We start from the raw sequence: 16,209 nt of genomic DNA, 5'->3' as shown, positions 1-16,209 counted from the left end.
AGATGGCTCAAAACAGCCAATAGCTTTCGCGTCCTGAACTCTGCTTCCAGCAGAGAAAAATTATTCTCAGATCAAGAAAGGACCAGGAATTATTTTTGCAGTTTCAAAATTCCACCAGTTCCTGTACGGAAGATATATTTATCTACAAACCGACCATAAGCCTTTGATATCCATTTTTGGATCAAAAAAGGACTTCCCACATTCACGGTGAATCGACTATTAAGATGGGGAACTATTCTTCTAAATTATAATTTTACAATAGAATTTCTCTCCTCAAAACAACTGGCATATGGAGACGGTCTGTCGAGACTAATTCCTGCCAAAATGGAACCTCTTGAAGACTCGGTAATCGTGGCACTACATATTAATAGTGAATTGAAAATAATGGTTAATAATAATATTATTAACCATTATTTTCAATTCGCTATTAATATGTAGTGCTGCGAACTGTCGGTTACACTTCAGGAAATTAAGCCAGAATCCATGAATGACAATTTCATCCAAACCGCTAAGCAAAAGTTAACACTGCGTGATACGGTTTCAGACATTTTTTTCTGTTTATGACGAAATGCTGCTATATGGCGAAAGGGTTGTCATCCCCAAAACCCTTCAAAAAAGGATTCTCGAGGACTTGCACATGGGGCATCCAGGAATAAACCAGATGAAAAGCCTGATGAGAAGTTTCGTTTACTGGCCAGCTATGGACAAAGACATTACCAATATGGTGAATACGTGCAAAGGCTGTGCTTTGGCTGCCAAGGTACTACTTATAACACATAAACCTTGGCCTAAAGCTGAACAACTGTGGTCGAGGATCCTATGCGGGCCCAGTAGAGGATTTTTACTACCTGATAGTAGTAGACAGCTACTCAAAATGGCCAGAGGTTTTGAGATGTAAAAAACCGACCACGGCAACAACGACAAATTTTTTATTGCAGTTGTTTGCTCGTTTTGGGGTTGTGGATTGTCTAGTCAGCAAAAACAGTACCCAGTTCACCTCAGTAGAGTTCTTAGAATTCTGAGAGACATACCGAGTTAAGCATATTATAACCCCCCAATACCAACCCAGGAGTAACAGCCAGGCCGAACGCTTCGACACGCTAAAAAGGGCGTTAAAAAAGGCGTGCGGCACACCGACAGAAAAGGCCCTTCAGCAATTTCTGCAGGTCTATAGAATAACGAAAAATCCGAACAAATCAGATGCCAGATCTCCAGCTGAAATCATGTTTGGGTGGAAAATAAAATCAGTATTTGATAAGCTGCTGCGCAAACATATAATACAATACAGAACCTGTACAATGCCAACAAAACGGTTTAACCATGGAGATAAAGTATATTTTAAATATTATTAAAATAGCGTTTCCTTTTGGGTACAGGGCACAATCTTACGAAGAGTCGGCCATGTTACATACATCATTCAGGGCCCAAAATTGAACACAAATAAAGAAACGCATCTCCGAGGATCAAGAAGAACCATCGCAGGAAGACAGAGAGGCAATTGATGCAGTATGCGACTGTTTTAACGTGGAACCTCTAAAAAGCATGTCAGAACCAAGACACTCCGGTAGAAAAAGGAAGCCCACTTGCTGGTCTGCCCCAAAAAGAAAAGATAATTATTTCACACCCGGAGAAATCAGCTTGGGAGGGGGATGTTGTGGGGGAACCCCCCTCCAAATGGACTAATCCATCGTCCATATAAACTTTACTTATGGTGATCCTGGGAGGGATCTAATTCCAGAGCAACCCTCGCATGCTCAGTGAATTACTAACATTTTTCGTTTGTAACCTTTCTGTTGTTTTCATGTAATACGTGTTTAAACTGTTCTCCGTTGTTCTGTTCTTTTAATTTTTAATTTTTCTGGCACCGACTTTTTAGTTATTTATTTTGCCTCAAGTGAAAATCACTTCAAAATCTCATGAGCTAATCAAAACTTGGGATAAAATACGTTAAAGTATGAACGTTAGCGATTTATCAAATTAAAAAAAAAAAAAAGAAATGATATGTACATTTTAAATCATACCCTCAATGAGATTTTACTTTTTTAGGCGATTATGTGTGAATACACTGAAAAAGTAAACAAATAAACAATTGTTGTAAAAACAAATAATTATTGTAAAATTTAAAGTGGGTTCAGTTGCACATATAAATTTAGCGTAAAATGACCCCCATATTCCAGACCATTCTAACTTTTAGAGCAGTTAACCAAATTTTTTACCACTAACCTTAAGTCTGACCGACTATGTCATAAAACCACTCGTAATCGTTTTATTTTTTGCATTACCGCCTAAACTTAGGGTTAGTACTATAAAAAAAAAAAATAAGCGTATTTTGTATGACTAATCACAATGACACAATTGATACTAAATTTTTATCAGGAACATTAACATGACAAAGATTTTAAAACAAAAAAAATTGACCACTCTGGTCCGAAAGAGCGATCATTTTCCATTAACTTCATATGCAAAACCTATTTTTTGTTGTTTTCTTTCTTTATTTTTTTCAGGCCATTTACATATAATTGCCTGAAAAATGAAGAATCACATTATTTTCTGGTAGATTAACATACGTTGCAGAATTCTAATGATAACTTTATTTCTTTCACAACAAAATGTTATAATTGCAAATTGGCAAATAAAGAAAACAAGTCGCGATAATTTGTTTAAAGTTTTCAAAGTAATCACTTTAAAATAATTTCACCAAAATCGCCTAAAAAAAGTAGAATCTTATTTTTGGGATTGACTAATGGTAACTTAAAATCTTAATATACACATTTGCTATTATTATTTACTAGGAGTAGTCACACAAGCCATCATCAAAGATTGCTCTTTCAGAACAACTTGTGGTGTTCCCTGGAGTCTGAGTGAAAACAAATCTCCCCAGATTTCCAGTACTCTCCACCTCTTTCGAAAACCTTTACAAAAGAATTTGCATTATCACAATAGCTGCTTACCATTGATTTCTCGTTAGCGGCGACCATTGGTCTTCACTAGAATTTGGATGGCAATAAGCCTCCCAAAGATCCCAGTCCTCTTTGCACAACTCCAGTGGAGGTCTGGCTAGTGCTTTCTCTCCTATTCTCTTTGACCCTATTTGGTGTGGTGCCCGTTTATGGTAACACTCACAAAAAGGTAGACGGTATCTTACAATTATACAGTTTCAGTTCAGCCAACTGTGGTTGATAAGGAACATTTGAATGCCTTAATTGAAGCCGATCTTCACAAAACCACACAAGAAGTTGCTGTTGAACACAAGGTCAACCACTCAACAATTGTTCGCCATTTAAAGCAAATAGGGAAGTCAAAAAAGTTGGATAAATGGGTGCCGCATGAATTGAACGATAATCAAAAAATTGTTTTGAGGTGGCTTGCATGTTCCTTCTGTGCAACAAAACCCATTTTTTTGAGCGGATTGTGACGTGTGATGAGAAGTGGATCTACGACAACCGGCGCCGTTCAGCACAGTGGTCGGATGCTGGAGAAGCTTGCACCAAAAAAAGTTTATGGTGACTGTTTGGTGGTCTGCGGCCGGTCTCATCCATCACAGCATCTTGAATCCAGGCAAAATGATTACGGCCGAGAGGTACTGGCGACAAATTGACAAAATACACCAGAAGCTCCAACGTATGTGCCCGAGATTGGTCAATATGAAGGGACCAATTCTATTCCATGACAACGCTGCAGAAGCTGAACGAATTGGGCTACGGCACTGTGCCGCATCTGCCATATTCATCTGACCTCTTGCCCACACGATTATCACGACAACTTCCTACACAAAAAATGCTTCAAAAACAGATGATGCTGAATCAGCCCTCAATGACATTATCGCTTCCAGAACTCTGGATTTCTATGCTGGCAAAAATGTGTCGATTCTACTGGTTCTTATTTCGATTAATAAAGTTTTTTATGAATGGAGTTATCTTTTGAAGTTGAACATATAAAAACATTTTTACACCAACCTAACATTAGTGGTGTTATCTTTACTTTCTTTATTTTCCAGATCTCTTTGAGCTCTCTGGCCATTACTGTGTATTTGCTTCACTTTTTAATCTCCCTGATCTTCACTGTTGGGTGATGGAACAGCAAAATCTACAATATGGCAGGACCATTTTTCTTAAAATTTATGACACCCAGTCTTCTTGCTTGGATAGGTTTATACCTTTGTATATCCATGTCCCATAGGATCTTGTGACTTTCATTTTCCAGTACTGCTGTCGGTTTGTGTTTGTACCGTTTGTCTGTTTGTTCAAGATGCAATCGTTTGCATAATTGCCAATGTACTGCCTTCCTCGCTTGATCGTGTCTATTTTTATATTCTTTTTCAGCTATTTTGCTGCATTCACTTATGTGGTTTATTGTTTCATCTCTTTGTCCAGAGTCTGTTTTCTTGTGCCGATCATTGCTTTGATGTGGTTGGTTCTAATTGCGTTATCTTGTGCAGCTGTTATTGGTGATTCAGTTTCCCTGTTAAGGTTTCCTTTTTGTAGCCATTTCCAAGTGTTTTCGTTAGTCTCATCTTTTGTAATCCTTTTGAATCGTCCATGTAACTGTTTCGCTTCCCATTTTTTCTTTGCTTGTCTCTTTTTCTATCCTATTTGTTTCTTCCTTGTATCTTGCTGCAGTAATTATTCTCTCAAGTGTAGTGTATTGTGCATCGTTATGAGTTTTCTGGTTGAGATTATAAATGGTCCAGAGTATTTTATTAGTGACATTACCCACATGTTTATTCCTTTAGTTAGGTTTCGGCTATAGTTTCGTTTCGAGGAGTGTTTTATTCTTCTGATTTTCATCCTTTTGGGTTTTTTTTTTTTTTTTTTTACAGCGGAGCAAATCAATTTAATAACCCACCAAATTTTTACAATCAAAATAAAACTTGAACTTCATTCATTGAGAGAAGGCACAGAATAGTTAACAAAGCCCACGCCCTCCCTCTGTTAAAAATGTTTTTTTTTTTTTTAACTAACATTATTATTTAGAAACTCGTTCATAACAATGGGGGGGGGGGCATTGTTAAATATTTTGTTCTTACACTATCTTCTCATTTTGCCTACCAATTGTCGACTATTTTCAACTGTTTATGAAAACTTTCAAGTAGCATGTTGTACACTAACGATGAACTGATACAATCTGGTTTTGTTTTAAAATCAAAATTAATCTTTTGTTGTCTTAAAATTTTCAATAAACAAGAAAAACATTTGAGAAAAAATATAGGCGAAAATTACCCGGGGGGGGGGGGTAATAATTTGCAAATGTACAAAAACAATAAAACGTTTTTAATAAAGTATTTCTAAATTTTAAAAGAATTGGAATCGTATCGGAATCGGTAAAAAGTTTGGAATCGTCCCATCACTCCCACAGAAGAGACGTTGCGAGCCTATCCTTTTTTTATCGTTATTTCCATGGCAGGTGCTCGTCTGAACTCCAATCTCTGGTCCCCCCTCGCCAATCTTTCACGAAAAACACCCGTCTAGCTGAATCCACTGTGAAAAATTTCCCCCACTCTATATCTGTGCCTAAATCAAAACGCGGATTCCATGAACAAAGCTTCTTTCTTAGAACTGCATGCCTGAGGAACTCTGTTCCGTCTGCCTGCTTCCCACCGGACTACAACCTGGATGTCTTCAAGTCTAATGTTAACAAATTCCTAATGAACCGCCCCCTTAAGTAAACACTTCATCAAATCTCCACACTAACGTAATGTACTTGCAATAACCCTTATCCCTGAGTGGCTTCCGGGCCTTGATAAGTGGTGATCACTGTGTAAAGAAAATAAAAAATATATATATATATATATATATATATATATATATATACTAGCAGGCCTCCCGGCATTGCCCAATCGTAAAATACGCTTAAATATGATATTTTGATTAATGCAGTTTTCATATTTATTATTATATTATATTGGATCCAATATATAGTAATGATTTAAAGTTGCCACAACCGAGAATCAAAACCAAAACGTTTAGCTTACGATTTACATTTTCCTTTGACATTAATGCCTGAGCTATAAAGACATGTTTGCTGCAAGGCTAAAAATTAAAACATGAACCAATAGCTATTACGTTATGCATGCATATTCAAAATGATGTTTGATCTTCACCTGGCAAATTCCATTTTTACATTTTCACACTTTTACGCCGATTTTCCCAAATATAAATTTTTGCATTGATTCGAATACCCTATACATATATTAAGTTTCATGTCTATGAACCAAAAACTGACACAAGTTTGGTAGGCAAAATTTTTTTTAACAAATATATATATATAGAGAGAGAGAGAAAGAGGTTTGTGTTTACTATAACCCTTTTATGCAAATATTGTGCAAGTATAACTCGTGTAGAATATCTGCATGAACGTAATAGATCATCCCATAAGAAAACTGAAAAAACTGATAGGGAATTAAAATGAATATTTAAAAGAATATGCAAATTAGCTAGATCTTTTGCAGATGAATGCAATTCCCCAATCCATATATAACAAAGTTGTATTTTATTTTTAAATAAATAGAAAAAAGGATTTTTAATATGAATATCAATACACAAAAAAAAAAACCACATTTATAGCAGTCTATCTATCTATCTATATATATAAAAGTGAACGTGTCTGTGTATGTGTCTGTGTACATTTTCCAACACAATAACTGTCAATTTTCAGTCCACAGACTCGAAATTTGATATACAGGGTACTGAGATTTGGGAAAATCTTTGTAATCCGTTTTCGGCCAGAATTTTGTCTGTTAAGGGGTCTAAGTTCAACGATTTGACCTTTGAGAACTCTGCCAATTTTGAGTATAAACACTTGAAATTTTAGATATAGGTTCCTTGAACATGGATCTAACTTAATAACTTGATTTGAACCCAAAATAATAAATGTTAAGGAGTCATAATAGGGGTCAAAGTTTAAAAAAAAAAAAAAAAAATTGACCTCCGCAGTCTCTATCAAATTACTCAGACAATTTTCTGGTCTAAACATTTGAAATTTTACATAAAGGGTACTCAGAGATAGGGCAAGCTTTTTAATCGGTTTGGATCGAAAATTTGAGTTACCAATATATAAATGTATGTTTGCATGTGTACCTAAAACTTTCGACAGAGGCGACGGATTTTCACAAGATCAGTATCGTTTGAAGCTCGACCCTTCAGATGACAAATACAGAAAAATTGGCTAAAAACATTAATTTCTTCACCCTCAACTGGGCACTTTTCTACAGGGAGGGGTCGCTTTTTTCACCGATATTTTCGAAAGTCATACCCTCTTTTCGATTGTCTAGCCTTAGTTTAAACCTACGTCACTTCCGGTTTGGCGGTGGTCGTAACAGCAAAGATGTCACTTTTTTTTCCCGTTCTTTTCTTCCTTCGCGGTACAGGTTCGAGCCTGCTTTCCTACTACCACTTTTTTTTTTTTTTTTTGCTCAACACCTCCAAACACCCGGGCAACGCCAGGCACCCATGCTAGTATATATATATATATATATATATATTGGTTGAAAGGAAAGTTCCTGAAGAAATTTTAACTTTGATTTCATATAATGTATTTTCCAACCAGTTTCTGTTATAATACGTTTACTTTATATATCATTTCAAAGTGCATTTTTCGCTCTATCTAATTGTTTAAATTACAAGCATTTTAAAACAATTGTCTTTCTTGAACGTTGAGTACAAGATGGAAAAAAGCAAATTTGCACAATTTTCTTATTTCAATTCAGGTTAGGTTGAAAAGCTCTTGAAACACCTCGCAATATCAATAAAGTGTTTGGCCCAGGAAACACTACTGAATGCACAGCACAATGGTGGTTTAAGAAATTTTGTGGCGGTGACAAGTCTTGAAGATAATGAGTGCAGTGGTTGGCCATCTGATATTCACTACAATCAATTAAGAGCCTTAGTCGAAGCCAATCCACTTACAACTGTTCAAGAACTTCTGAATTAGACGTAACTTATATGACAATTTCAAACCACTTGAGAGAGATTGGAAAGACAAAAAAAAAATGAGTGCCTCACGAATTGAATGACAACCAAAAGAAATGTCGTTATGACTTCATAACCTCAACTATGGTTTGTCCATTCAGTTTCAATCATTTCATCTTCCCTTCTTTTATGCAACAAAAATGACCTGTTTCTCACTCGAGTTGTGACTTGCGATGAAAAGTGGATTCTTTATGACAACTGGTGATGCTCAACTCAGTAGTTAGACAAAACTCCATGACACTTCGGGAAGCTAGAGTTGCACCAAAAGAAGGTCATGCTGACTGTTTGGTGATCTGTGACTGATCTTATCCATTAGTTTGTTGAAGGCGAAACTATTACAGCGGTGAAGTACTGTCAACAAATGGATAAAATGCATCAGAAACTTCGACAACAACACTCAGCATTAGTCAACAGAAAAGTCTTAATTCTCCTTCACGTTGTTAAACTGACCTTGCAGAAATTGAACAAATTGGGCTACAAAACTCTGCCTCATCCGCCATACTCTTCAAACATCTCACCTACTTACTACCACTTTTTCAAACACCTTGACAACTTTTTGCATGAAAAATGTTTAAAAAAAAAACTAAGCAATATCAAAAACATTTTCAGTGACACCAGAATGCAAGATTTTTATGTTACTGGCATAAACACACTTGTTTTTGTTGGCAAAAGTGTGTTAATTCTAATGGTGCTTATTTCAATAATCAATAAATTTTTGTTTGAGCCAAGATATGTTCATCTGAATTTAAAAGTTAGACTGCAAGAACTTTCTCGTCAACCTGATATATATATAGCATGTATAATAATCCATAATTTTGATGGATTTCTCTCTTCAGGCAAATCTTGTGGATCAGTTCCTTAAGAATCTTTACCATAGCATGGAAATGGATCCTCTTTGGCAAGGTAAGAAAGCATTCTCTTTGTTTGGCTATAGTAAAAAGAAAAGTACAATTTAAGTCTACTGTTAAAATAATACCTGAAATTATATAAAATTGAATTTCCCAGTGAAATTTATGTATTTGTCTGCAGGGTCAAGTGAAACTCAGTTACAAGATGGGCAAATTTCTCTTGAGCGCTACGTCATGGGCAGAATCTATACACATGCAATGTTTCCGAATGGTGATGGGGACATCATGAGAGATCAGTGAGTATCTGAGAAAATATAACTAAGAGTATTTATTTGTATTGTTACTTCAAAACAAGTTTGACAATTTTCCTTGTATAAATCAATATGTAGAATTGTGAAGATCTCGTTTGAGTATTTTGTAATATTTGTCCATATTTAAATTTGCTTTAAAAGAAAAGGTTATAAACTGTAAATAATTGCTTTCTCTTTTTTGCAGACTCATTCATCAACACATCAAAAAACTTTCGCAGGTCATTTCTCCAACTCATAAAGATTTATGTATTCCAAAAGTTTATCAGTTTGAGTGTCCTTGGCCAGCAGCTCAACGTGAGATCCACATGATTAATGCATACAAGGTTTGTAATCAGGAGAAATTCCTGAAGTCCTCAGTTCTTCTGACTCCGTTAATATCTAAGATCTAAACATCATTTCATCTAATTCCTGACATTATAACAATGAATGGGAGGAGTTACACACGATCCTTGTCACAGGACCATAAATGTAATCTCTCTGTAGACAGGTCATGCACAAACCCTAAGTTCCAGTGGCTGCACTTTAAACTTTGTCTAGTGATGGACCCTTCAAAATATAATCACTGCTCTGATTACCAGAGCGCGCACAACCATAAGTCTATATGGCAATACCTTTAACACATTGAGTGGGCGTCCATTGTTCGACGTTGTGGCTGAGTATCAGAAAAGATCTCCACAACATTGAACTATGAGGTAGACTACCTGAATTCATAAAAAAAACTTTCTAACAGACAGATCTTTCCAAGTTCATAAAGGTCCTGGATATGACCTTAAACTATATCCGATGGTGAGGCCTCAGCTTGCAGGCCTTAGGGAGTGTTGAGCCACCCTTTAATTGCCATTGCTCCCAGGTCCACTCTGACCCGGAGTGGTAGTACCTGTTAGAGTCCCAACTATGAGTTAAATAGAATACGACTTAAAAAACAAATATACTATATTAAAAAATCGTTCTTCAAAATCACCAGATTCGGCATTAAATAACCTGAAAAGGGTTGATATGCCGTAAAACAAAAACAACCAAGTTCATAAAGACTATTTTATCAGACTCACAAAATCAAGAAGTGCCCCAAGGCAGCATATTGTCAACAACTCTCTTTAACATCAAAAACATAAAAGAACTCCTGATATGCATAGCTCCTTATACTCGGATGACTGCTCAATCAGCTACAGATCAAAATACATTCACACTATTGAAAGAAAATTACAACACAATATAAATAAAATTAATAAATGGGCAACAAAAAATGGTTTCAAATTTTACAAGACTAAAACAAAATGCATCCATTTCTGTAACCAACGCAAACTCCACCCTGACCTAACTTACAGATTGAAGGTGAAAAAATTCCATTCGTAAACGAACACAATCACCTGGGAATCATTTTTGACAAGAAGTTAAACTTCATTTCACACATCAATCACATCAAAACCAAATGTAATAAAACATTACAACTCCTATGAGTCATCGTCCATACAGATTGGAGAGCTGACAAAAACACACTACTCAAACTATATAGAGCACTAATCAGATCAAAAATAGACTATGGCACCAGAAAGTCATATCTAAAAGACACACCAGTTTCCGCTGGATCACAGAAGTTAAGCAACGTTGAACCTGGTCAGTACTAAATGGGTTACCATTTGGATATTCCAGGTACTGTATGTACTCTCCGCTTATCTTGGCATTGTTTCCAGTTGTCTTGGACTTTTGCTTGCCACTTGACTCAAACAGTACCGATTCAGGAGAGGTGTGGTTGGAGATTGCACAACCCTTGCCTCACAATTACATGCGCAACCGCTCCTCCAGAGGGTATCCTTTGTTTTTCGAGACTGAACGGAGGCATCGCGTACTCCAGACTAAGATTAGCACTGGGAGCATTTCAAACCTCCCCTGTAGAAAGCCTATATACAGAAATGTATGAAACCCCTCCATTGCTTAAAAACCAAAACCTTGGTCTAAAGTACTACACAAAACTAACAGCCAATCCTACAAACCCAGCACACAATAGCACTTTAAACCAAAATCGTAAACACCTTCTCCCCCCCCCCCAAAAAAAAATCAAAGAAAAGTATCCAAACCACACATGCACATCTATACAGATGGGTGTAAACAAAATAACGCAACAACCAATGCAGCAATACTCAACAAATCAACCAAAAAACAAACCTCCCAAAAGAAACATCAATTTTCAGTGCCAAAATACATGCTCTAATCCTAGCTCTCAGTCTTACAAAGAATCCAAATTTATAATCCTTTCAGACTCACAATCTACTCAAAAAGCTATTAAAAATAAAAAGATGGACAACCCCATAATCGCAAAATTACTTCACAAATTAACTGAATTAAACAGTAAAAAGAAATCATTTTCTGATACCGAGCCATTCTGGTATTAAAAAGTAACAAATTAGCAGATTCAGCAGCAAAAACTGCCTAAAATCTCCCATTTGATGCAAATTTTAAAATTCCATACACAGAGAAATGGCAAACTTACTGGAATGAACATCCTAACAACAAACTTCACAAAATAGTGCCAAAAATTTAAAAAACAAAAAATACGAAACTAAACAGAAAAGAAGTCAAACTAAGAATAAAAATAGGCCATACACATTTAACCCACTCATATCTCCTAAAAAGAAGAAAAAAAGCCAACCCATCTTTATACCTTGTCAAACACCACTCACAATAAAGCACATATTAATTGAATGTACTGATTTTGTAACAGCAAGAAATTCAATAAAAACAATCCCCACATCATACTCTATCTTTAAAAAATTGGCCTTTATGAAAAAATTTAAAAAGATCCCTTCATACAACAGCTCCCTGAACCCATAAACATTTGGTATAAAATAACCCATAGACACTTGGTATGCCATAAAACCCAGCGAAACAAACAAGCCAAGTTTTTTGTCTACAATGTTTGGCAGATCCTATACACGTTATGTATATGCAAATCATGTAAGATGCCAAGCATCTAAAATCACAGCAACACCAAGTTTCTGATGAAGCTTTCGAATTTGAGATTTTCTTCCAATTTGCAGCCACTAATCTACTTGGTTGAACCAAATCAGAAATGTTGTGTTAGCAGAGTGAACACAAGGAGAAAGGAAATGTGCCAGGATGTAAGGATTGGCAATATTTTCCAAGCAGTAGCAATTAAATATAAATTATTTATGAGATTATTGAAATTATATCTGTAACAACCAGAATGAAAACTGGGCTCAACATTCTAAAATCATCAAATTGTACTGAGGCATCAGAGGAAAGGAAAGTTCAATATAATCTTGGCTTAAACAAACTAAAGACATTACTATTAATTTGTTAAAATCACAATTCATGTGGAAGATTTTTTTTACTATTAATTATAGAATAGGTGAAAGAGCAGTGATGAGGATTTTAAATAAAATGTTTCTGTAAAACTCATTTGCAAAAACTGTTACTTTCATGTCTTAACATTTAAAAAAAAAAATTGTTTTCCATGCACTTCTCAAAAATTAGAATGAAACAAAATGTAGATTTATTTCTTTTAAAATTTCAGATTATTCTCATCTTGATCTTTCACTAGATCTAACATTTCAAACTGAACCCTTTATTTCATTCATAGAAGTAGATTCCATCTGCCATTCTAAAAATAGCAGTTTGAACTATCAATTGCTCCACAAACTAAACTTTTAGAATCAATTTACAATTTTTGAGTCTCTTCTATTTAAACCCTTTAACATGATTAAAGATATGAAATAAAGTGAACACATTTAAGGAGAGATAAAGTGCATTCGACTTTGGCCGTGTTTTTTTTTTTTTCTTCCACAACTTTTCATGCAACGCTGAAGAAGTGTTGCACCTCTCCCACTCGTTTCCTGAAAAACTAAATATTTCATTTCAAATACAATTTAGATTATGAAACCAAAACTTACAAATAATATGTTTTATAAAATGTGAATTGTTAACTAAAGTTATTTTAAAAGTTCTAGAGAATATTCACTCTACTCGAATGATTTAATTATCAGAAAATATTTGCGATAAACAATTTTTAGATTATCATGACTTGCACAATGTTGGACCATGAAATGCCTCATTTTATAAAATGTTTAGTGTTAAATAAAAAATTTAATTTTCAAATTTAAACGTTTTGCTGACAAGAGAATAACATGGATTTATTCTGGTTGGCCAAGCCATTAAAATTAGTTTATTAAAAGATTTGCTTTTCAATATGCAAAAGATTTTAAGGGAGGGAATTTCATGTTTCAAAATTATACAATAACTGTTTTAAGAAAAATAAATTTCATTAAACAAATAACAAAAATACTTTTGTAATATCACATTTTTATTCTTTCAGACTCCCAAAGATAAAGTGCAATGTGTGTATCGCTGTTCTTTGTGTATCATGAACCTGCTAAGTATGGCCAACGACAGAAAAGTCCCCGCGGCTGATGACTTTTTCCCAGTCCTCATTTATGTGATCATTAAGGCAAATCCACCTTGCCTTCTGTCCACTATTCAATATGTAAACAGTTTCTATGGTGACAGAGTGGCTGGTGAAGAACAATATTGGTGGATGCAGTTCTTCTCTGCAGTTAAATTCATCAAGACCATGGACTAAAATGAAACTACAACAAGATTGTTGAGTATTTTGAATGATATTTGGCAAACCAACCTCCTCCGTTACTGGATAACATGTGCGAGAGAAACATGCTACAAAGTCCTTTTTGGAGATCCAGTGACTCGTTCCAAGAAAAAGTTTCATTTGATGCTTAAACCAAAACAGCCAATGCTGACAGTTTTTGATAGTCAATATCTTCATCAGATGTTAAAAAAAAAAAAAAAAAAAAAAATGCTGTGATTTAAACAAGTTTACAAGTTTCAATGATTTTGTCAAGTTGTGTTTTTGCCCACTCATCTTATTGCAATATTGGCTTCCATACAAAACATTCTCAGTGAAACGATCTGCAGTAAATATAAAAAATGCTTTTCTTTGTCATTCAAAATTGTTATTAAAGATGTGAATAACGATTGTCATAGTTTTTGTGCACCTTATTATTGGATAATCGCCGTAGGAGCCATCGCAAAAATTGTCAAGAAAGGTCATCTAAGTATAAGTTAATGTTTCTTCTTTTCAGTTTTTTTCGTGGATTTGAATTGATCGAATCCATGTCTGAAGAATCAAGCAAAGAATGTTTGCTTGAATTTGAACTATCGAAACTCAACATGTCTTGATCCAAACTTTCCTGACTATTTTCAGCTGATGACATGACCGGCTTTTGTGGTATGCAAATAACTTCTAATTCCTCCTCAACTGAATCTGCAGATCCAACTTCTTCACTATTATTCTCCAGGTGAATGTTGCTAAAATTGTCTTTGCTTTTGTTCGGATTTGTAATCCCTAACATATCACATAAAAGTGTTGTCTGATCGTTAATGAGGCTTTCATTGGATCGATAGTTATTAAAGCCTCCCACCGTGTAAACGCTGCCAGTTTGAACAAAATTGTCTGGAATTGATAGATCACCACCAAAATCCTCTTGAATTGATTTCATCTCTTCATCACTTACTTTAAAATCATATCTAGAATGAGAAGAAAAACAAATATCAGTTTACAAATTTAAAACAAAAATCTGTTTAAAATAAAAAAAATAAAAAATAAAATACCTTTCATCAATTCCTGGTGTTGGCATGTAACAATTTGATTTTTTTAAATGCAGCAAATGATTTGTAGATTTCAAAATGGCCATCCATTCAGCATCCAATTCGAGTTTTAAAGGTTTTTTATGTTTAATATTGAGAATCTGTAAAGAGAAGACATTTTGATAAGAAACAAATTCAAACTTTACAGCTGTTTTAAATGATCAGTCATCATAGTCAACCATATTACATAATATTTCTTTAGGGCACAGCTGGTTAGTGTTATTAACAAATGTTTGAAGAAAATTAAGTCAACTCTATTTGAAAATTTAAACAACATTCTGGTTTATACCTGAAGATACCAAGATGTGTTGAAAGCTAAATAAAAAAAAATGTGCGTAAACTGATAAAAAAATAATTAAGATATTTTTTGAATCTCTGAAGCCTGCAATCATGCTTTTCAGTTGTGCATGTTAATTTACTGATTGTTGTCGTAAAGCAAGGCTCAAAAGTTTAACACAAATAATTATCTCTGGTTTTATGTTTGGTCATCATTTCTGATCAATATTTTCTCTATCTTCAAATGTCATGTATGTTTAAAGATGCAGAAATAGTGACACAGCAAAAAATATGTGAAATATTAGACTGTAAAACCTTACACTAGTATTTTGTGAAACCATGAAGACCAGTGCCTCTTATTAGGTTGGTGCAAAAAATGTCATTTTTTAACGTTCAACTTCAAAAGATCAATCTCTGTTTTTTAAGCATTTTTCGCTCAGGAAGTTGTCAAGATGCTTAAAAAACTGATAGGGGGGGTGGGGTCGGTGTATACGTCAAATGAGACAAGTCTCGTTAGCCCAGTTCGTTCAGCTTCTGCAGGGTCAGTTGAGCAACATGTGGGCGAACGTTGGAGAATTCGAATTGATTCCTTCATATTGACCAATAGTTTCTGGTGTATTTCATATTGACCAATAGTTTCTGGTGCATTTCATCAATTTGTCAAATACTTTGACGCCGTAATCGTTTCGCCCAGATTCAAGAAGCAGTGATTGAGGAGACCAGCCACAGACAACCAAACACCATGGCCTTTTTTTTGTACAATTTTGGCTTCGGGAAGTGTTGTGGAGCTTCTCCAGCATCCAACTACTGTGACGAATGTCGTCATACAGGATCCACTTCTCGTTACACAACACAATCAGCATGAGAAATGGGTCGATTTTGTTGCGCAGAAGACACCTCAAAATGGCAATTTGTTTTTGATTATCGTTTAATCCATGTAACACCCATTTAGCCAACTTTTTTGACTTCCATATTTGCTTTAAATGGCTAATAACTTGAGTGAACAACCTTGAGTTCAACAATAACTTGCTGTGGTTTTGCGAGGATTGGCTTCAATTAAGGCTTTCAAATGTTTATGAACCACAATCGGCAAGCCGTGACTTGTCACCATTGCGAAGTTTCTTGAACCAT

The 16,209-nt window shown here is 35.1% G+C and overlaps 2 protein-coding genes across 9 annotated transcripts in view; one reads left to right on the top strand and one right to left on the bottom strand.

Moving 5' to 3' along the window:
* Positions 1-14,131, top strand: part of LOC145241477 (GTPase-activating protein and VPS9 domain-containing protein 1-like) — a 347,817-nt gene extending 333,686 nt beyond the window's left edge. For all 5 annotated transcript variants that reach the window (XM_080104469.1, XM_080104467.1, XM_080104464.1 and 2 more), the window contains 4 exons: positions 8,804-8,870; positions 8,997-9,111; positions 9,311-9,449; positions 13,457-14,131. In XM_080104469.1, coding sequence (XP_079960595.1) covers positions 8,804-8,870; positions 8,997-9,111; positions 9,311-9,449; positions 13,457-13,720 — 585 coding nt within the window. In that variant the 3' untranslated portion in view covers positions 13,721-14,131. The remainder of the gene's footprint in view (positions 1-8,803; positions 8,871-8,996; positions 9,112-9,310; positions 9,450-13,456) is intronic.
* The window catches only part of LOC145241478 (lariat debranching enzyme A-like), a 47,035-nt gene continuing 44,252 nt past the window's right edge, over positions 13,427-16,209 (bottom strand). For all 4 annotated transcript variants that reach the window (XM_080104470.1, XM_080104471.1, XM_080104472.1 and 1 more), the window contains 2 exons: positions 14,767-14,903; positions 13,427-14,682 (listed from right to left, as the gene is read on the bottom strand). In XM_080104470.1, coding sequence (XP_079960596.1) covers positions 14,193-14,682; positions 14,767-14,903 — 627 coding nt within the window. In that variant the 3' untranslated portion in view covers positions 13,427-14,192. The remainder of the gene's footprint in view (positions 14,683-14,766; positions 14,904-16,209) is intronic.

Source organism: Euprymna scolopes, chromosome 20 (assembly GCF_053919585.1).
Source record: "Euprymna scolopes isolate OS-2025 chromosome 20, ASM5391958v1, whole genome shotgun sequence".
NCBI lineage: Eukaryota > Metazoa > Mollusca > Cephalopoda > Sepiida > Sepiolidae > Euprymna > Euprymna scolopes.
Note: the sequence above shows the minus strand (reverse complement) of the source record. Positions and strands in the feature narration are given on the sequence as shown.